This window comes from Aythya ferina (assembly GCF_964211825.1).
Source record: "Aythya ferina genome assembly, chromosome: 7".
Classification (NCBI taxonomy): Eukaryota; Metazoa; Chordata; class Aves; order Anseriformes; family Anatidae; genus Aythya; species Aythya ferina.
Window position 1 is genome coordinate 2965962 of NC_140302.1, and position 22902 is coordinate 2988863.

The 22902-nt window shown below is 43.0% G+C and overlaps 2 protein-coding genes across 6 annotated transcripts in view; one reads left to right on the forward strand and one right to left on the reverse strand.

The window, feature by feature from the left end:
* Positions 1–22902, reverse strand: part of JMJD1C (jumonji domain containing 1C) — a 184829-nt gene that overhangs the window by 10084 nt on the left and 151843 nt on the right. For 4 of the 5 annotated variants that reach the window (XM_084526469.1, XM_084526470.1, XM_084526468.1 and 1 more), the window contains one exon: positions 21805–22709. In XM_084526469.1, the coding sequence (XP_084382595.1) occupies positions 22620–22709 (90 nt within the window). In that variant the 3' untranslated portion in view covers positions 21805–22619. Of the gene's footprint in view, positions 1–11378; positions 11509–14132; positions 22710–22902 lie in introns of those variants that run through there. The other variant, XM_084526466.1, reaches the window with a different exon arrangement.
* On the forward strand, positions 178–14067 carry NRBF2 (nuclear receptor binding factor 2). The gene is made up of 4 exons (XM_084526494.1): positions 178–307; positions 10109–10193; positions 11783–11823; positions 12529–14067. Exons 1-4 carry the CDS (start codon positions 254–256, stop codon positions 13243–13245), a joined length of 897 nt encoding a protein of 298 aa, XP_084382620.1. The 5' UTR covers positions 178–253; the 3' UTR covers positions 13246–14067.

Genomic DNA, 22902 nt, shown 5'->3' on the forward strand with positions numbered 1-22902 from the left:
CTTTTTATTTTTTCCCCCCCCTCATGACCCTTGTGGTGCTTGACAGCTCCCCTCACGGCGGGGGCGGCCCTTGGGGCGGCCGTTGTGGCGGTTGGGGCGGCCGTTGCGAGGCCCCTCCCGCCTCTCGCGCTGTCGCGAGATGCCGCTGACGGGCGGAGCGGGGCCGGGGGCGGAGCGGCGCCGGCGGCCGGGCCGGGCAGGGCCGGGCCGGGCCGGGGGCACCGGGAGCGGCGAGCAGGCCGCCTCCGCGCCCATGTGCCCGCAGCCCCCGCCGTCCATGGAAGTGATGGAGGGGCCGCTCAACCTGGTGAGTGAGCGGCGAGCGGCGCCGGGGCCGGGGCGGAGGCTGAGGGAGGCCGGGCGGGGGACGCGGGCCCGCGGCGGGCGGCTCTGAGGCTCTGTGAGGCGCTGGGCTGGGCACAGCTGCCCCTCACCTGCCCCCACAGCGAGCCAGCCAGGTATTTCAGCCAGCCTGGTGCCTGCTATTCGCTGGTAAGTGGCTGTAAGCATCAGCTTTGTGGCAGCTTTGTGTATATATCACCCATTAACAGGTTTGTGTTGTTTTTTGTTTTTGTTTTGTTTTTGTTTTTGTTTTTTTTTTTTACTGGGACCACGCACTAGGGAGTATGAGTGACAAGTGCGTGACTAAAGCTTGGCCTCTGCCCGAAAAGATGATCCTTTGACCACAACAGTAGAGTGCCATTACCACACCTGTCTAGCACCAGGCTAAAAATAAGATCAAGGCACTTTGACATAACGGACGATACAGGAAAAGGTTGCTTTATATAGTTCTGCACAGAAAGTGACCAAGTTGGCAGCACGTATGTCCCTGCTCCGTTTTAAGAAGTGTCCCGAAACACTCAAACTTTTCCTAAAACTGCTGCAGAATGCAGTCATGGATCTTATGTGAAAAAACTCGCTGTCTTCAGGCTGTATCAACTAACTTATTTTCCCCCCAAGGTCTTCTATTCACCGTCCCTCTCTGCAGATGAATTTCATATTTGTAACAACATTCAGGGGAGGTGCCAATTCTCCAGTGTAAGAATATTCATTTAAGTTCCTGATAATGTTCAATGTCATGTACTTCTCTTGCTTCTCCTCAAAATCTCTTCTAGTTCACGTGGACCAGAAAAGCATAACTTTTTCCAGAGATGCCAAACCACTTGGACAGGAGGGAGGAAAAAAATCCTAAGCTATTAACTGGTCTCATGTACACTAACAGTTAGGCTTATTTATCTGGTAACAATGACTCTTGTCTTAAGTACGAGATATTTTCCTTCTTTCAGTGCATTGGTGGTTGCTAATTTTAGTGAAATGGCTTTCTCTAGAGTTAAAAATTTTGATTAGAACTTGCTATAATTCTTGTATTCCGCTCACTTTGTCCTTTGAAGCTCACATCTAGTTTTGGATACTTGGAAGCAGGGGTACTGTCCTGATTTTCCTGGGGATCTGAATTGACAAGAAATCCCTAGTAGTTTCGCAGTGTCCTAATGTCTCCATTTCTGTCAACATGTAGCACACCCACTGCACTTAATCACTTACGTTAGTGGCTTTCAGTTACGTATTTCACTATTTGCTTAGCTTTCCTAATTACAGGTGGCATGCCATACCTCACACATTCTGCTGACTTGAGTTACGTTATCTATATTTCAGAGAACAGAAACCTAAAGAAATTTGGATTAAGTATCTGGCCTTAATTAAAGCCTCAAGATGTTTCTTTTTCTTTAGTTTAATTGAATTTTGGTTTCCATAATTTGCTGATTTCCTTCTGTAGGTGGCACTTGACAAATACTGATTTGCTTTCCAGGGTTGTTCTTAATATCTACAACTTTAATGTTTGTTTTATTTAACTGAGTTTTGATAGATGACCCTCAAGTCTAATGACTTCGGTGAGAAATGTACCCATCTTAGAGTTTGGACTTCAGTTCATAGACTTTTTTTTAAACTTATTTTTATGGTTTGCTGTTGTTTAACAGATAATTATGCAGTCTAACCCCACCTTTCATTCCCTTAACCTTTCCAGGGCTTGTGCTACAGTACTAACCGCCAATTTGATTTTCCACTGAGCTGTCCTCAAGGTATCCGTTGTATCCAGCGATACTTCATTTAGGAATAATTTGAGACAACTCTTCCCAAGTCTGTTGTGATCCCAGTTATTAGCACCTTAGGAAAGTGTTTTGGGGAACTTTGATACCCGATCATTTATTTAGGCACTTTTTCTTGCCCTCTTCCTTCCTTCTTTCCTACTCTTGCCCTCCTCCTACCTGCACAGGGTGCTGTATGCTTTGCAGACAAATGCCATCTAACTGCAAAAGAATGGGTTAAAGCCCTGATCCTTTTCCTAACAGGGAAGCCGGTTCCTCAGTCCTGTGAGTACAGTATTTAGGTTACACCAGGGAACTTCACACTGCTACAGGCTAAGTGCAGTCCCTGCACCTGCAGGCAACCGTGTAGTGGTTATCTAGTCCAGCTGAACACTGGTTTTCAGTGCTGTAAATTAAGACACGTCAGCATTCCGTAACAAATCTAAAAACTGTTACAGAAAAAACAGTTTTCTGCCTGACACCTTTGAAGAATTTTCCATACTTCAGAAGCATAGCAGCACACGGGTGACCACCAGAAGCTTGGAAATACCACAGTAAAAATATGAGGCAAATATTATCAGCCCCAAGTAGTTAAACAGGAAACTTGTTTATTGAATGGAGCCCAGCACCCAGAACCTCGTAACTCTGTGGACTTCAGTTTAATACCACTGTGTAGGTATTCAGCTTTACTGTAAGACACATGCTAAGGAGCCATTCCGCATCTATCTACCTTGTATTTCTCCTACAATATCATAGCATTTCATATGGCACATAGTAAGATAAAGTTCCAGATCTGGTGAATGCTAATTTCTATAAGTTTTTTGAAGTATAAGGGTAACTTGAAAAGCAGTTTTGCTGAAAACTAGAAAGCACAGACTAGTGGCCGGAGTGAAAATCATACAGCAATGTATATACTGCCAGTCAGTGGTCTACATTAACAAATGGTTTGTAACTGAGGTGAATACCACATCTAGGTGAGGGGAAAATAGCAGGCAGAATATGCAATATGGAAGAGTGGGGAGGGGGAAGGGCGAAAGAAGGCATCTGTGAAAGTTTACCAGAGACCAAAGGACTGACACCATGTGGACCAATGTGTTTGAGATTTAATGCCACCCTGTACCTCTTATTTTGGGTTGGGGGAAACAAAAGAAAAGTCATGTTCATCTATAGAAGCATGCACTGAATCCTGTTTTTATTTTTTTAATAAAGCATAACCTGAAAGCTGCTATGCTTGCTCTTTCTATGTAAAACGAAAGACAGAAAGGCAGATACACTCAATTCTGAACTCAGACTAGAGGAAACAAGCTTTTAGGTAGTGAAAGTGGAAGAGTCTCATATAGACATGCCTAGCGAAGTCTGTTTTTACCATGGTAATAGCAGCACTGTCTTGGCTTTCCCTTTACGCATGATACATATGTGGGTATCTTTTCAGTGAAGGCAGTGTAAGGTGTGAACCACAGAGGCAGCAGCACATCTGAGAAAAGTGAGTGGTGGTACTGAGGTGATGCTGGGGATGCTCAGCTGCACACCCTGCTCACTACTGGCCTCCTTGGAAAGGCCCAGCAACGTGGTATTCAGGTCATTCAACACCGTGTTCATGTCATTCCTCCTCAGGCACAACACGAGCCTATTCCACGTAGCAGGTCTAACACCTTGCAGGAGCTCCCAGCCAGGAACGTAACTGACTAAGCTACAGGTGGCTGACAGAAGGAAGCATCATTTCCTCCCTGCTCTCCGTGCTGTTTGGGTAGCTACCAGCAGTTCCTTTCTGCTGTGTCACGCTGGCATCACAGGCAGGGTACATGTGGATCACTGAGCCACACGGTTCAGCTCCGAGTAAGCGTGCTTAACACAAGTCTGAAAGGCCAAAATGAAGCAGCAGGCTGAAGCACTCGCTGAAGCCTTTCTGCCCCACCTCTTGGAAGCTGTTGCCCACAGATGGCCTGTTCACCATTAAACACTTGTGGTGCTGGTTCAGTTGTCCCTGGTGAGGGTAGCTCAGTTGCTGCGTCATCTGAACCGTGTAGTTTAGGGCTGTAAGTGTGCAAACAGGAACCCAGATTGCTTTTATTGCCAGGGCAGTGGGACCGTTCTCCTTTAGCTTATACCCCCCAGTTACCAAGACCTGCATATACCTGCTGCAGCACTGTCTGGAGGGGAAAAGCATTACTAGAGCAGCTGGGAGCTGTAAGGATGTGAAACAGCTTTGAAAACCAACTTGAAGCATATAGTGCTTTTATCATATTAAATGGACCAAAAGGAAGAGAATGAGGTTGACCTGAGCATGTATTAAGGAAAAGGGTACCACAGCTTACTGAAGGTGCAGGCGATCGGGGAAAGAAGTGCAGCTGTGCCTGCATGGGGTTTGGAGGCTCCACCTAGCCTGAGCACTGTGTGCAAGGTGGTTTCGTGCCGGATCTTTTAACTGCATTTACACGGTGAGGAACTCAGACCAACCTATTATAGCTTAGATTTGGGATAGGTTGGGAACACACACACAGTCAATTAGGGCTATTCAGTGAATTAATGCTGGTTGGCGAAATGACAAAAAGTTGGCTGTGTGTCTGCCCATATATTTAAACTCTAATACTACTGCTTACAATGGAGTTGAACTCCAACATCTTTACAGTTCAATAAAAAGTGACTGAGGAGCCTCTTAATGTTGAGGGTACATTCTCATGAGTTTCACATACTTATTTTGCTCTATAGTCACACTAACTGGTAATTTACAGTTGAGTCACCGTTCTGTCAACCTTGCTAAATACAGGCTTTAAAATACAAACTTGAGCTAGCATGCAGCCAGTGGTATTGGTTGAGCAGCCACAATGGGCTGTGCCATTGTTTGTTTCTCCTTTAGTCAACTCTGTCTTTCTCCAAAGCATACGAGGAGTACTTTTAAGAGGGCTTGCTTCTGTTGATAAAGCTACATGTCGCCCTTTCTTTAGGTTTAGTGGCAAATCTGTTCCCATTGTTTAGCATAAGTTATAGGACAAGATTTTTCAAGTTATTTTTGCTTTTAGTGTAACTGCCTGGAAATACAAGCATTTTCTGACTTGTTTGTGTGTGTGTGTATCGAGGAGTGGAATGAAATAAAGAGAGAACACTAGTGTAAAACTTGACCTGACTGTCCAAGAAGAAACTATAGCCATCTACATAAAAAAAAAAAATAAAACAGAAGAGTCATGATAAACATTTCCAAGTTCACTGGTTCCAGGTGAAAATGGGTTTGAAAGACACTTGTGTGTGCGTGGAGGAAGCGATGAGGCGCCACCTCATCCCACCCTTCATGACCTGCTGCTGTGCAGTTCCACACGGAAGATACTCAGCACGCTGGTACAATACTGAAGCAGTAACGAGGTGCATTTTCTGATCCTTCCTTTCCCCTAAATACATTCTTAGAAAGACAGCCCTGTATCCGTAAGGAAACAAACCACTGGACAGATCCCTCATCTCTCAGAAAAATACCTTTGTTGTTGCTTTCAGCATTAAGCGAGCATAGGTATTGATCCTTTCTGGCAAAGATGACTAGTATCCACAGTTCATAGCATAGAATAGATGGTATTAGAGGCAAACTTTGGTTGCAACTCAAAGCATTTACAGACTGTTATATTGCACATAACTTTCTTTGCAGTCCCATTTGCTCACGCCCCTTTACTTCTGTAGCTGGGTTTTCCTGCCTGTGTAACTTTGTATGAAGTAAACCACTGTAACCTGCAATTCATAATCATATTACAATATGTCAGTTGCTAAAGAGCCCCTTAAAATTAAGGGAGAAGGCTGCAAGGTTAACAGTTTATGCAAGACTTCGTCCAGTGCAGAACAGCTCCCCTTCTGAGAAGAAAGGGCAACAAAACACATACGATACTATTTCAACTACATGAGGACTGTTGCGAATTACTGCTCTGAGGAGAGGGTGGTGGACTTCCCTGTTTGAAAGTGAGTAGCACTACCTCTACCCTTTGGAAGTACTGCAGGACAGACCATGCTTTTGTACTGTTACTCTCAGCGCTGTAAGAGCTAGCAATCAAGTGGAATCACACCGGAAAACAGCCTCCTTCTGTACCCTCAGCCTAAGCTAGGATCCTTTGGTGGTAATCCTTTAAGTCCTAGTGGTTCATCTTCCCTAGAAAGAGTTACTGCGTTTGTGTCTTTTTGAAGTTTGAGAGTAGTACCCAATCTGGCAAGCAGGCCTCGTGACTATGTTTCAGATGGCCTGCAGGTGCACCATTGTCTAGTTTGGATTGGAAAGAAGTATTAATTTTAGGGATGCTAAGGAAAGCTTTAAGCAAAGAAATACCTACACTGCTGCTTTAGAGGGGGATTCGATTATTCTTTGATTCTGTTGCTCAGAGGTTACCTAGGCAGTAGTTTGGGTTAGCTGGATGGAGAGTCAAAGGGGAGCACTGCTCGGGAACATCAGTACTGACATACAAACATCCCTCAGCATCTCACCCACAGCCGGGAAGTGAGGAAAGCTGTCTGCCTTACCTGCTCCTGCAGTTCATCTGGGGGCTTGCAGTGACTCAGTAAGGCTCACACCGATCCCTTCAGAACCAAATACTTTGAGTAACTCGAGGAAGCTTTTTAGCTTGGTCATCTGTCATTCACACCTGTTTCCTCTTAGGAGAGTCAAGTTGTTACACCTGTCCATTTGCCTACTGGGAATTCCTGCTCGTCTGGATGGGGAGGGACATCTGGAAGTAGTTGCCGAACTGCTTCCCCCCTCCAAATCCATAGCTTGTTAAGAAATTATAATTATTCTTACACCACATCCTACATATATTTCCAACACTGCAACTGGGAGAGGAAGGAGAAATCAGATACGTAAACCCACTGCGGTTGTGCAGCAGCTGTTTCTGCAGTCATCACAGCAGCAGTACCAACATCAAAGCAGTCCTGTTGAATCTGTTAGGGACCAGCAGAGCAGCTTCAGTATCTTTGGTGTAAACACCTTCCTTTAGCATGACATCAGACCGGGGAGAGACTCGAGAGCCGTTTTTCTCACTGTATGATACAGGGCCCATTCTTCCATTGCCAGTTTTATAACGGGATACAGACCACTGAGTTCAAAATAGCTTTGCTAACAATGGTTGGATGCTGTGTCTGAGTGGAACCGAGTGCTAAGAATAAACCAGCAGACTAGACAAGATGTAGAAGCTTACCCATGATATGTGGCATATTAAGCAAGTGCTTCTGTTGCGGATTCATCACTTGCTGCTAGGAAACAGCACCACAACTTTCTTCAGACTGCTGCTTTTGAATGTTCTGCCATGAAAATGGGAGAAATTCCTTGGTCCTTGCACAGTCAACTAACTGGAACAAGCATTCGCAAGGTGGAATAACTAACAAATTTTTCCTTGTCAAGCTGGCAGGAAAACATCCAAAATGAGGGATTTCTTTCCCCCGTGACTAGCTGAGAACACCTAGCTTTCTCACTGGTTTTCCTTGGATCCTGTTCCTGCCAGGGAAAGCTGGTGCTCTGCAGCAGGACGAGATGTCCTGACATCTAGATATTTTGATGTAACAGCAAGAAAAGTATTTTGACCTTGCAGTCAAAGAATCCTCATTTCTTTTTGCTAGCATCTCTGATCTGTGTTTTTTGTTGTTTTTTTGTTTTGTTTTGTTTTGTTTTTTGTTTTTTTGTTTTTTTTTCTAAATTGTTTATTCATGGTCTAGCCCAGTTTCTTCAGACTCCCTTGAACTTCACTGGGAGCTAATTGAAAATGAAAATAATTTAATTGCCACACCAAATAACAACTCACTGTCCTCAAATGATCTGCATGTGCTTAAGTGATTTGAATATGACCGTGCCCCAATTGTTTAAAACATATGAAAATAACCTTTGAAAACAATCCGTTTTTGTATGTGGAAACTAACAAATAGAACCAGTCCCTTGGCTTTTTGGCTTGCTTTCTTCAGTCTTTTGTCTCTAGCTGTTTCCTTTTGCCAGTTCTTTTAGACCCACCTGTGCAGTTTGCAGAAGAAGCTGTACCAATAACAATTTATTGAAAAAAAATGTTTTGCAAGGAGCTAGCTTAGGTGTTTTTATGTGCATGACATAGCTAATTTGTAACTGAATGACCTGCCATGAGTAACCGAGGAGTTGGCTCTATATGAGCTGTTACTCATTTGTTCTTACCCAGGGGAAATAAGCTTCTCTTTCTGGCATATGTCATTTGTAGGAGTCCATAGAAAACGACCATAAAATAGATGATTTTCCAATAGAAAAACACTTCATCTGCTGAGATTATTTAACCTCGGGGCAGAAGAAATGAGTGCTGGCAGTGCTATGAGGATTGAATGAAGATGAGGAAGAGGAATGCGACTGAAGTATTTGTTGTGGAGAATCAAGGGGGTTTTTGGTGTTTGTTTGTGTTTTTGTTTTTTTTTAAATACTCACCATATTAGCATAGAAAATCAGTTTTAGAAAAGCTGAATGTCTAAATGCAGTGATATAGCTGCTAGGGATTGCTTAAGAACAGTTGTTTCCCAAAAGAGTGTTTTCTGCAGAAGTCACTCTCTTCTGTGGTGTCAGAGCTGCTAAAATTCTGGTAGAAAATTGAACTTACTGTAACAATTTAGGTGTTAAGTCAATTTGGAGGACAAAAGTGACAAAGAAATTGATCTGCATTTTGAAACTTTTCTTTTTAAAATGGATATTAGTGCAAGGATCATGTTAGACTTGATACAATCACATCACTGTCTTGTTTGGATTATTTTACCTTTGATGTTTCTACCAAAATTGCAGGAGCAGAGAAAAGTGTAATTCCTGTTAGGAACCAGTTGTTCTCACTTCTTGGGATACGGACAAATGCTGTCATTTTTATATTGCTCCTGGAATATGCTTCAAGGGAGTCTGTGACTTACATGCTCCATATGTCTAAAGCCTGATGTGTTTTATGCCTTTGTTTGGGTGAAAAGAGGGAATAGAGAATCTCTACGGGGCAGAGATGGAATTAGAGAGGTGGTCTGCAGGCCTTCAGTTCCGTTGCCCCTTTAAGTTTCCTCAGTATGGATTTGGTAAAGGCTGTCTTGAGAGACTACAGTCTTAAAAAATGTAGAATCAGACAAACACTTTGGTTTCTTAACTGTCTCGTGTTGTTTCACAGAGCTGGTGCCTGGTACTTAACATCTATTTTCTTCACACTCAGCATGGAGTGAAGCAGCCGTGCATCCTGCGCGTTACTGACAGCTGTGCCGGCTGGGTGCTTGTAGCCATTCATATCACAAAGCTTCTCCTGGAGAAAGGGCCACAAAGTTCCTATCTTACAGTAACGACAAAAGGATTCGCTTTCATGAATGCTGCAGTGCTCATTATGCAATATTCTTTCTCACTAAGCATATGCAAATACTTGCGCCAATTGCTTGCTTTCAGCAACACTAGGCTACCCTGGTGGTTTGCATTAGTAGCTTACAAATGCTGGTAGAGAATTAACTGTTGTACAGCAAGGACGTGACTTTGATACCTTCAGCTATGGCTGTACTGCTTCCATGAACTGATGTAAGCTGCAAACAACCAAGGTCTTTTGCACTTCCTTCGACTGAGAAGCAAAGCTTGCTGGGGATGGGGCAGCAGAAAATGGCAGAACAGGGATAAGCTGTAACATCTCATTTTCCAGCTCTGTAGTTCAAACATCTTGCATTCTGCTGCCTAAATTGGTCCTAAACACTTTCAGCTCTTTGTAGTTTCTGTGGCCTATTGGTCTTTTTACACAGCTACAGTGAACAGCTGCCTATGAAGGAGAGGATGTACTTTTGGAGGAGAGCTTCCAAAGGCTTTTACTGTGTACACACCGTCTTTGCTGCATTAACGAACTTCAGCTCCTACCTGTACAGTACAGATCCTTGTAAGGCAGTATTAAAAAAAGAAACCAAATTATACATTTCAGAAGGGACTGGGAGATCTGAGCATAAAGGCCTGAGAACTGGAATCAGTTTAAGACTTCTAGATATACCAATTACTTTAAAAACTGATCTATTTGTTGGTTAACCCTCACTGATGCAACGCTCTTTTTAATTTTAAGGCTCACCAGCAGAGCAGAAAAGCAGACCGCTTGTTGGCAGCAGGGAAATATGAAGAAGCAATTTCTTGTCACAAAAAAGCTGCTGGTGAGTAGAAATTTCTCACATTCCAGTTTTTAAAATCAGTTTCTGGATTTGCATGTTTCATGGGAGCATCTCGTTACTTGCAAAATATTCTTTTTATTCTTCGCATGTGAATTTGTTTTTCAGTCCAGATCAACAATCTTTGTAGAAACATTTTCTCAGATATGAGCAGCTGAAGTCAGACATTTCCAAAGTTGATTTTGCCGGGGGTGGTTATCACTGCTAAGGCAGTTCTTGACTCAAGTCGAAGCCAACACCTTGTGTCGTGTACAAAGTGCAGTTGGGGACCTACTGTAAGCTGGTTTTGCCTTACACTTCCTTTTTTCTTCGCTTCTTTCATGGCTGAAGTAATGTGCTTTCTATTGATAAAGCAAATACGCGAGCTTTCTATGACAGAAGTTTATTTACTTCCCCTTCCTAACGTGTAAGTCAAGACAGCTAATAGCAAGTAATGAGCTCGGCTTCCCTAGAAGCGAAGCAGGACAGCAGAGCACATCCCAGGCCTTGATGCGGTGACTGACAGCCTCTCCGAAGCGAGACTTTGTGCAGCTACCTGTTCATTTAACCAGTCATGCGTAATTATTTGTGGTGGAGTCCCTCAGCTGGCTGACGGTGTGGCAACTGCTTGGCAGAAGAAGAAAGAGGAAATCTTAATTGGTGCAATAAGTAGGACATTTCCAGTGACAGGGCTTGTGTGTAGAAAAAATAAGTGGCTACTCTGAAGATCGTAGCCTAGATACCAGGCATTCTTGCTTCCCGTTCATAAATACTAGAAAACCCCATAGAATGAGAAACTGAAAATTGGTATTTATGAGTAGGAAGAGCAATGAGGGATAGCACATATCCTGATATACAGACTTTTCTTTTTGGTTTCCTTCACTTCCTACACCAAAGCAAAACCAAATAAGGTACTGAATGTTTCTTGTTTTTCTTCAGTTGACGATTCTGTGTCATTATCTTACAACTTGAATTTGGTTAAGAATTTCTTATAGCTTGTCATTTTCAGCACTAGCAAGATACGGTCAAAGTCCAAAGTGCTGCTCTGCCTCTAAGCCAGCACATTTTTTGGTCTGAAGGGGAAGTTAATGAAAAAAATGGAGAACTACAGACTGTACCTCCTAACCAAGAATATAATTAAAACATGACTTAATAACACAGGTGCATCATGAGAGAGAGGATTTTACTTACCACATTTTGTTTTAAAATGCATGTATATTAAGAGTCCAGTCCTTATCTGTGTTTCTCCCCTTCGTGGGAAAAGTTGTTGTTCTGCAACTTTCTGGAAATGGCTGCCATGACACCAAGCTCCCGACCTGCTCTGAAAAACAAATGGTTAGCAGTCTCAGCCAACAGGATGCCATGGCAAGGGTGTAGCATAGACTACATGATCTTACAGTCATTTTTTTTCTGATTTTTGAGAAACAGCAGGTGTTTCCAGCCTCTGTAGTTTGGTAAATACTTTGCGTTTTGACTACTTCTTTTATGTGGGAATTCAGAATATGAACAGCCTGAAGCTTTTTTTTTTAACTTTTAAGGAAACATTCAAGTCTTATAACCTTGCCTAACACATTTATCAATTTTCTCTTCTGCAGCATACCTTACAGAAGCTATGAAGCTGACCCAGTCAGAGCAGGTGAGACCCAAGTGTAGTGGACACCAGAACTCTGTTGTGTATCTGTTGTGCCCTCACTGATCGTATCCCTCTTGTACTCCACATTGTTTTCTGAGATCCACAGCATCTACACCGGGAGGTTTGGAAGTGCAGAGATGCTAGTCTGCCTTGAGAGTTTTTGCAAATTTACGTGGAGCAGGGATGGGAGAGCTACTAACCCATCCAGGGGTTCCCTGGCAATGGTTTCTAGCCTGTAAGGTGCCTTCAAGTAGGTGATAAAACTAATTTCATGGGTAACTTCTGCTCTGAAGCAGTTAAGCCATTTTGCTGAGACACAGGAGCCGAGTATTTCATCTACAGTGTGCCAAATGAATCTGTTCTTTCTTAATGTTGGTTACAGATCAGTTAAACTTCTTGTGCATCTGCTCAGGGGTACTATCACTGTCTGGCTAGTGATTTACACACACAAAAAAGACTAAATGTTAATTCCTGAACAATATCAGCAGTTGTATTAAATTTGGGTGATATATCCGAATCTCTTGCATTGCACAAGCAGAAAGCACTTCTGGTTGGATTTAGTGTCTGAATAACAAAGGCTCCTCCTCTCCCTGGGGCATGCTATGATGCTGTTTATGTAAATATTTACAGGCACGTAACTTTACTTGCATGAATATTCAAGTGGATTAAGGATCACCAATTAAATTGTTTAATCTTGTTTTTACTCAGGCTCAGCTATCACTGGAATTACAAAGGGATAGTCACATGAAACAGTTACTGCTCATCCAGGAGAGGTGGAAAAGGGCAAAGAGAGAGGAAAAGCTGAAAGCCCAGCAGAACGCTGACAGAGAAGCAGCTGCACACCTTCAGACTTCTTTTAAGCCACCTGCTGAAGAATCTGATGATCAGAATGTCTTGGTTCCTGTTACTCAGAAATACAGCCCTTCCACAGAGAAACATCTACACGACATTCAGGGTGTCTTTGACAGGGACCCGGATACGCTATTATTTCTGCTTCAGAAAAAAAAGGAGCCAGTGGAAGCGTGCATTGGCAGCAAAGCTCCTAAAGACGACAAAACAATAATAGAAGAGCAGGCAACCAAAATTGCAGATTTGAAACGGCATGTAGAATTTCTTGCAGCTGAAAACGAGAGATTAAGGAGAGAGAATAAGCAGCTAAAAGCAGAAAGAGCTAGACTCCAAAAATCTCCAGTAGAGAAGGAGTTGGATGTCGATGCTGACTTTGTAGAGAAGTCAGAGTTGTGGAGCCTGCAGCAACACTCGGAAAGTACTTCTTCAGCTGCAACTTGGCAAAAGTTTGCAACAACTGCGGGGAAGGCAAAGGACATTCCAATACCCAACCTTCCCCCCCTGGACATCCCATCCCCTGAACTCCCTCTGCTGGAACTCTCTGAAGATATACTGAAAGGACTGATGAATAGTTAAAAACCAGGAAAAAAGTGCTCAATGTAGTTACCTAAACTAAGAAAAGGGAAAACCACCAGGACAATGATAACCTGAGGGCAGAAACATCTAACACAATCCTACTGTTGGAGAAAAGGCATTAAGCAACTTTGTTACTGTGAAATACACATCATATCTGATCTACTTCATAAAACTTAAAGGTACCATAATCGGTATAAGATGGCAAGCTCTTTAGTCTTTCTCCCAATGTTTCAAACCAAATGACTGCCTGGAGAATGTTTCATGTAACACAATCCTTCAGGGGTTTAAAGTATGCTATATGTAATAGTTACCTATAATGCCATAAATGATGGTGCAGAACCTAACTGTTATGGTTGCCAGTTGGCTGCCACTTCATATTGAAAAATGCTTTCTAGCATGAATTTAAACTGTGCATTTCATTATGCATAACTTTGTTAATTCAGATACAGTGCAATTTGTACACCTCCTAGATGGATTTATGTGCCACACACTATACTCCTGGCTAAGTTAACCTCAAATCAGGAGAGATTTAAATTTCCATTCTATGAAGGAACCAACTTATTAGTTCTGTTGATGAGGTTTTTTTTGGTTATCTGTTTACATAACTAATCAGGGTGCATCAAATCTAGCTATTGGTTTCTGTATAAAGTGACATTGTTTAAAAAAAAATCTATACTTAAGGCAAAATACCCTTTTTGTTTTCAGCGATGCATGAATGGAAGTAATTCTAGCTGGCAGTATTTGATTGAACAAGAAATTGTTTACAGCTTAACCTGATTCAAAAAGGATATGAAAATAAAATCCAAGGTGTTTTGACACTAAGCGCGTGTTAAATCTGTACGAACAAATTTAGATTTATTCTAATGGTGTTAGTGCACAACACTCACCTCAAGTTCTGTGTTCAGCCGTCAGCAGACACTGATGACTAGGATGAATTCGGAGGGCCTTGCGCGTACATAAAGTGACTTTGCTAATAGCTTGCTTAAATACCTAGAGAGAGGTGAAGTCTCAGAGGAAGCAGCACCGTGCGTTTGCCCAGAGAGAGGCTCCCCTGGGCTGAAGGATGAAGGAGTCGTGCTGCGAGAGCTGTGCACACCCATGTGGGCTGTTGGTTTCTGCGCCGAACCCAGGCTTTCCTGCCACAGGCCTGAGGGTGGCGGCGTGTCCTGGGGGCACGAGTTAGCTCTGGCTGTTGCTGATTAATGAGAAGTGTTGAGTGTTGCAAGCTACCCCATTCCAAGTTATTCTTGAGTGTTACAAGGTAAGCTTGCTCTTTGTAAGGGTCCTTTTTTTTTTCCAGAATAGCCTGGAAGTACAGCAAGGACACCTCACTGCTGTGCAAATTCTCCCCATGCCTCTGTATGCCTGGTCTGTCTCCTGTGCTTGCTTGAAGGGAAGTAGGGACTGCAGGCTAGAAAAAGCTATGGAAGCAAAGGTAAGATGAGTTCATTAGAGGAGGTCCCTTGTGCTGAATTGTAGCAGGAAACGAGTCTTTCCAGGGGGGGAAAAAAGTTTTTTTTCCTGTTGGAGCAGTTTAGCAGATGGTCCCACGGCACAGCTGTGGTGAGGTAGCCTGTTCCAGGTCAGCCCCAGCCCGCTGCTCTCACTAAAGTGCGAGTTACATTCTCTGTCATCTGCCTGGCTGGCTGCTGCAGGTGATAAGTCAGGAGAGCAGTGTTCCTATTCTTGTAAGTAACGCAAAGAAAATGGCATGTGCTCACGGGAAGGAAATCAAATTATTTAAGCATCTCTCTCATGTCACTGCCAGGGCTGTTAGCTGCACACAGACGTGGCAGCTCTCTCTGCAAACAGCAGCTCTAGGAGAAAAGGAAGCAAGTTTAAGTTTGGCTACCTACCTCTGCCAAAGAATCAGGAGTCTAAACGGGGCAGGGGAATAGCAGGTGCTACCTCTGGTTCTTTTAGCCACAAAAGTTCTGTTTGTCCCTTCCTATGAAGCTTTTCCCTTTTGCTGCGTAAACAAAACACCAGATCTGAAGAAGGAAGCTACTTCTCTGGAGGAATATCACCAAGCAGAGGCAAACTCTATGCTGTCACTTCGAAAGCGATGTTGAAACTTTTCTCTCTTGCAATTCAAACGTTTGTTTACCCTGTTCTTGCAGTCTGCCCACTAAACGCAGGAACGCTGCTGAAAACAAACTTAAGGCAGCGTGGTTTAACACTACTCCCGTCAGTGGTGCAGAAACAAGAGTGAACGTAATGTTCTCCTTAATGGGATAGGAGCTCCTACACTGTGGGTTAAAGCACTGCTAGCATTACACGAGCCATGGGGAAGGCTATGGCTTGTACAGTGCACAGCCCAGCCTAGTGGAGCAGGTGATACCACTCAAGAGTCAGACCATGGCCTAGCAAAGAAGTTGATGTGCTCCTGGTGATGAAAGAGCCCTCCCAGGCACTGCCAGACTCTTCCTCCCTCCCTTCCACGCAGTGCTGTGGTCAGCCAGCCACAAAGCCTGCCAGGAGAGAGATGTGGGAGCAGATGGGATCATCCCTCCTGGCACCGTGGGACGTTTGTAAAAAAGAGCTTACAGCTGAGAAGCCATGAATAATGACTTTTTACGAAGTGCTTTAGATTCTGGGCAAAAAGCCAAGTGTATGGAGTAAGACAGAATGTCAACTTTTCTAAGAAAGGAATGTTTCAATATGTGTTTAGGGCGAAGCAGTCACATGGCCCATTTAAATAATGACAAGTCATATGGAGAATACTATGAGAGAACAAGTTTTAAGGATACATGGTGATACATCCAAGGAAATTCTCTTCAAGGTCTATCAGCAACTAGTTTATGCCCCAACAATTTGGAACTGTTTGAAATAATGACCGCCTTTCAGCTTGTTTGGGCTGCACTGTGAAATGACAAAAAGCAGCACCCAATTTTCGTTCCCTGCACTGCTGGGTTAGTTTGCATTGCTGTTTACACACCTTCCTCCCAGGACAGCTGTCTTTTCCTACCACCTCACCAAAAGATGGGGTTTGGAGAGCTGTGCTTGGAGGAGCCACCGCTCAGCTGCAGATGTTCGCTCTCCTCCAGCCCCTGCTTGTGGGCGCCGCTCCGCCTGCTGGGCGTTTTGTTGCCACCGACTGCCACCTGGTGGCCGCGCGGCGCCTTGCTCGGCTCCTAGTAAGACACAGAGACCCCCCTTGCGTCTTACCGGGTCTTTTCCTTGCTATTACCATTCCCCATTCTTGCTTATTCCCCAGGTCCTTCAAGAATGACGAAAAGATGCAGTATGTGAATACTGTACAGAAAGTAAGCAAAGCAATTGTCATGCACTGTAGCAGCAGCAACAAAGTGGTAAGTTATAAATGGGCACACGCTGCAACCAAAGCCTCTCGCAGGAAGTGGAAGGGTTCCCATGGGCTTTAAATCGGATCTGCATTGTTTTATAGGACATAACAAAAGATGCTGCGGTCCATTATTTCAAAGTGTCTCACCAAGAACCAATTTTAACATGTGTCCAGACACTGACTTCTATTCATAGACTTTGCTTTACCACAGAAACCTCTCTTGTCTTGGAACACAGAAATATTATCCCTGTTGAATATAGCCAACATATGCTTTGCGAAAAATAAATTGTAATTACCTGGTCTCTGACTGTATCCCCACAGAACAGGAAACCAAAGAAAGGCAGCTGGGAAGCAATGTGGAGTCTCCTGGGAATAAAATCTGCAGACTGCGCCACCAGTTGATACTTAAAATGACAGCTAAAACCAAAATATGGAAGTGTTGGGTTTTACATTTCGGACTTACATAAAGGGAAAATTGGATCTTGTGACCTCTTCCTCTCGAGAGCGTTTTCATTTTCAGGAACTCTCTGGCCGTGAACTCCTTCCTACTCTCATGTCAACAGCAGCTCTTCACCCATCTGCAATTCCTTTTGACCTGTTTTCAGTGACTGACAGGGACTGCCCTATCAGAAACCCATACCTGACATGAGTCATCTAGAAAACTAGTGGCAGCCATATAAATACAACATCTCTTCCAGTCACAGCTTGGAATAAACCCAGATTTATTTCACATCTATCCTCCATGTTTTAAGAGAAAAACATGTTGAAGGAGAGTTCTTTAAAGATATGAAAATGAAAACAGGCGAGAAAAATAGATGACAAAATCCCTTATTTGTTAAGACTAAAAATACTGCAGAAAACAAACAGTAAAACGTCTAAAAGTAACCAGAGCGGTAATGTGCTACCACAAGTCAGGTAAAGCCAGACAATGCTTACCAAAACTTTCTGCCTGAATGCAATGTGAAGTTTAACTGCATACAAAAAATCATTGCTTTCCAAAGGCTCAGAGCTACAGCCATCGTTTCCCACACCTCCTTTCTCTCCCATGTTTGTTTTACAATCCAGAAGTAACCTAAACTTACACAGACTTTTTCTCCTGTAATCATTTGAAATGTTCCCCCGGACTATTTGTTGCAGGAGTTAAGGTATTATTGAGATCAAACAACATAAAATCCTTAGAGCTGTAAAAATACAGGATTTCCTGCCTTAGAGCTACTAAAGCCTCCTCTTTAATTCCACTAAGGAAGCACAGAACTATGATAAAACCACATGCCCTGGGACTGGAAAAAGCAACGAGCATCTGTGTCAAGAATACAGTGTATGGTATGGCTGGAAGGTACCAGGAATGTTCACTTTGATGCGTAACAACAAAAATCCCATCTACCATTTAGTTTTAGAAAGGTCCATGTTTAAAAAGCAACTGTTTGCAGACAACGCGTCAGGTAAAACATATCTTCAATTTGCTCTGAGGCAACATTTTCCTACTAGCTATATATAGATGGTAACTTCCTTTTCAAAACCTAGAAAAACAAATGAAAAAAGTACAGAGGTTAGGTTGTGTGCACGTCTAATGCTACAAATCATTTGCCCCTTGGTCAGAGTTTCCTAGGTCGCCCTGCTGAGATGGAAAGAAAAGGATGTGGCCACGTACGCTGCATCAGAGCAGCCCCCACGCCACTGCGTGCTCCCCTGGCCTCCGGGGGCACGCGCATCATGGGAACGAAAAGACAGAGAAGGACAACTGGCACTCCTGCAAACAAAGAGCAAGTCAAAAGGTGGGAAGCGGGAGCAGAGTGGAAAGCTGACGGTCTTTGAGGCAGAACTGGGGGGGCTAGGAGGAGAAAGCGTAGCAAAGCCCGAGTGTGAGAGTCTCAACGGGGAGAGGCAGCGTATCCAGTGCGGATGTGGGGGAGAGCACAAACATCCTGCACGGGAAAGCAGCAGAACGGGCACGGTGGCTGTGGAAGGAGGAAGGAAGGGAAATTCCCAGTTAGGGCGCTGGGCGGAGACGGCTGTCAGTTGTGAGAGCAGGAGAGGGCTTCACAGGATGTCACGGGAGAGGGTACGAACAAAATTACCACCTACCGAGAAGGTCAGAGAGCATGAGAACGTAGCGCTGATCAGATGGAGGTTTGGTTTACACACACAGATCTGAGCAATTTCCGTCAAGCTGCAAGAGTAAACAGATTTTCAAATCAGATTGTTACAACCCCGTATTGTTTGACGTGTAACAGGGCCATTACACCGCCAGCGATTCCAGTAATCCAGCAACTTCTGTTTGAGCTGAAACATGTACACAGACATCCATCCGTGCCAAAATAGTTCAGGTCATAGCTGCCCTGCTTTGTTCTTCGCTGATTGCTTACTCTTTGCTTGTGACCTCTGCAGTTATGATAGGAAGTGTGCCCATTTAATGTATGGCTCTGCCCGGGACGGCAACGAGGAGCTGGAAAGGGGCAAGTCAAGGAGGGTGTACATGGAGAGGAGGAGTTGCAGTTTGGATGAGTTTGAGATGTGAACTTTCACAGGATAGGGAAGAAGAAAAAGAAAGAGAAAGGAAGTTTCATGGAGAGCAAAGTAGATCAAGAGAGCTTGTTCTGAATAGGAAGGTGGTAAAAAGACAACATAGTACTTCGTGTTCTTGTTCTAGAAGTTGACAGTGTTCCTGCAAACAGCTGCAGCTGTTATCTTTGAGTACTTCTGGCAACATTAGAACTGTTCAGACCAGAAAACCTGAAAAGTTTTTGGGAAAGGAAGATGAGAAGAACATGCCCACCGGTGCAGCCTCAGAGAACACAGAAATGGTCAAGAGGAAGAAGCTAATCTGCAAACAACGCCTTACACACACACAGACACTTTCAGTCTCAGACATCAGCTATGACAATCTCACTTTGTACCGGCCGTAATGCTAACTCTGCTTCCTGCACTGATTTCCTGTATAGGAGCTTAACTTCATTGTGAAGGAGCCAGAAACCTTAGGACACTGAATAAACTAAGTTTGGGAAACCAAGTATTTAAGATAACAGAATTTTGGCCTCTTTTACTGGTACTGGGAGTAGCCATTACCTTTAACAGTTCTTGTGGTCTGCTAATGCACACAGCATGTGACTCACAGTCTCTTTGAGTTGATGGCAGAGGCGCTTTACAGCGCTCCCCGTTGTGCTGTTTGTTTCACGTTTACCTTGTTCACTCGCTCCTGGCTTCTTCCCCTCCCATTAGTTACTGGGGAAACACCGTCGCTGTTGCAGGCAGTTCATAGACATCTCCACATGCAGCACAAAGTCAATTCAGAAACTGATTTGCAAAATGCATCAGGTGGTTTTTACGCACTGCAAACCATTGGATATACCCATTCTCCATGTCTTTCAAACTATTTCTGGCATGACCACCCATCAATTTACTTCACATCAACTCTACTAAGCAAATCAAGTAGATAGTTAAACTCTACAGTGACTCTACGAGAAATCCTATTTACGCAGTTAAAACTACTTTTTTAATCTTATCGACTTATCTGTGCTAAGAAAGCAGCAAAGGTCTACTTACCCCAGTGGCTGTGCAACATGCCATGAAGCTTGATCCCATCAGTTCAGCCTCTCTCCAAAATGAGATTTTTATTTTCAAACCTGTCCATCTCCCTGCCTTTTCTTTAGGAGGATTCTCACTGCTTCTCCACCCATTTCAACCACGTTTTCGCAGTATAATGTCTTTGCCATATACTTACAGATTCACCAGCAAAGGTGGGAGAGGAACAGGTGGCCACAAAGAACTTTAATAGCCGCACGTGGAAGTAACCGTCAGCCTCTGTTCAGCTGCTCACTCAGATCCCAGCTGAGGTAAGAATTTACATCTTCAGCCTCGGAGCCCCAGGTGGGGACGGCTCCCCTGCTGCCCAAGTCCCACAGGAGCTCCCCACAGGGCGAAAGCTCAGGCCTCCAGAAGCACTCGGGTGCTCTGCGCTGAGCAGTTCAGGACAGCAAAGCACCTGGGTGCGATTAAGAGGTGGAGCAGGAAGCCAGGACAGACACAGTAACTGCTTTCTGTCAGGAGCTGGAGAAACAGCTCCATTCCATTCAGCTCCGCTACAAAGAGGAGCCCAGCACAAAGAGCGAGCTGTGATGACAGCCCATGGACCATGCTCTAACAACTGCGCTTTGTGTGGGGAAAAAGAAGCGGGGGGAAGAGAATCTGACCTGCCGCTCCGCAGCAGGAATGCACGTTTCGGTGACCTCAAGACATTGCACAGATGTTTCACGTACTGCACCGAAACTCAGAGAAGAAACACTTATACTTGAGATTAAAATTCACTCATTTACACATTCTAAACTCTAAAGGAAGTGCAGCAGTCTGGTTCTGTGCTATACACAGCTTAAGTTCATTTGCTGCATTTAACTGGGTATGAATTTGAGAATCAGCTGCCAAGCACAGTAACGTTAACCCCAACATTGCAACTTCAAATGAATTAAAACCCATTCAACAACAAACTTTTGGAGCCCCAAATCACCTTTGTTTCTCTTAAGATACTGTCTTAAGGCTGTCTCTTAAGAAAACTCACAAGACTACTTTTATTTTTATCTATCAGACTTTGTCACCCTCATATGCAACTACTTTTTTTTTTTTTTTTTTTTTTTAATCTATCAGACTGTCACCCACAGAGCAGTAAGTGGGATACTTCCCGTCCCTTTATGGCCAAACAAGCTACCTAATGGCTGCATCTAACAGTACAGAAATGAAACATTTGGATAGTTTGAATAATTTAAAAAGTTTATGTACAATTTAGCTCTTCAGACAAACCCCGAAGATCCGGAATGCTGCTCAACTGCCTAACAAAATTTATTGTTATTAAATAAAAGCAGACTGTTGTTGTTTTGTTTTGTTTTTAATGTCATTATTTTGCTCTATTACTTGAGCTGCAAAAAGCCAAGATGCTATTTTTTTTCCTGTAGAAATCCCTTTCCCCCTTCACCCAAAATACGTGTTGGATTATTAAAGACAGAACATAAGCAATGTTTAAATTGTTTTATTCTGAGCGAGGCTCTTTTTGGCTCAGCCATTTGAACTGTGCTCCAGCACTTCCCTTCGCAGTTTTGTTTCAAACCCAGAGAGGGCAGAACGGCGCACATCAACCACGGCAGAACATTTCAAGCGTTACAATAAACGACATCGAAGCAGAGATGCACTGGCAATTACTGTGAATGAACGACTCGGGCTGTCACAAATATGCCACCAACATGAAAAACAAACACAACGAGACAACATTTGATAAAGTTCTTTTAATGGAAAATGTAAAACCCCTTTCAACTTCAATGTACAAAGCATGTGTAACACTTGCACTTTTAACAAATTAAAGCAAGCCAATGTTTTAAAAAAATACATCATTGAATGTATATATGTATATATTTACATAGCATATTAAGTTTAATATTTAGCTTTAAAAGTTCACATAAATTTTACCAAAATGAGACAATTTTTAAATAAATTACACCTTTTGAAAACGTTTAATTGTACACTGAATAGCTTCAATAAAATACTGAAGTGTCTGTATTTAATATCTACTTTATATACTTTATATTTTACAAAGTTTACAATTATTTGGCAGTAATTTTCAGATTATGACATGACTGCTGTGCGGACTCAGCAAGATCCCAAATGCAGGCAATAGCTGGTGTTTGTGTCCTACTCTCACAGTAACTGTCTCAATGTAGTGAAAAATATCTGAATTATTTTAGCAAACTGTACAAGTCACATTTACATTTGATCAACAATATAGCATAGAATTTTGTGTTTTTTTCCAAAAATAAATACATCATCTTAAATCTTTGACATTTCACAAACTTCATGTACATTATAATACAGGACAGCAGAACGCTGCTTCATTGTTTGCAAGTCTAACACGTAATCACAGTGGCTGTGATATGAAGCTCTACCGTTGCAGTGTCATTAGCAAGTAAATACGATGACTATATTTTCTTGGCACTGATGGTTTGTGAAGCTTAAATTAGTGTGCATACTGTTCATATATTAGAAAAAAAATAACCTCCATTTGATGTTAACACAAAAAAGCAGAGAGCGCTTAGTTCTCTTCCATATCTTCCATTTCACTTTCATGAATCTTCAGTGCTCTCACCATTTCTTTAACTGCATGATACAAGATATTTTTAACCTGCAAGAACATCAGACATTTTAGTAAGGCTTACTCCTAAGGAACTCCTAAAAGTAACTACAGTTAGGACTAAGCTTAATGGATGTTAAAAAAAAAAAAAAAAAAAAAAAAAAGGAAGGCTGAAGAATCAAGTCAGTGCAAAAGGAAACACCTTTTTACACATTTTAAAACATTATGTGAAATAAATAAATAG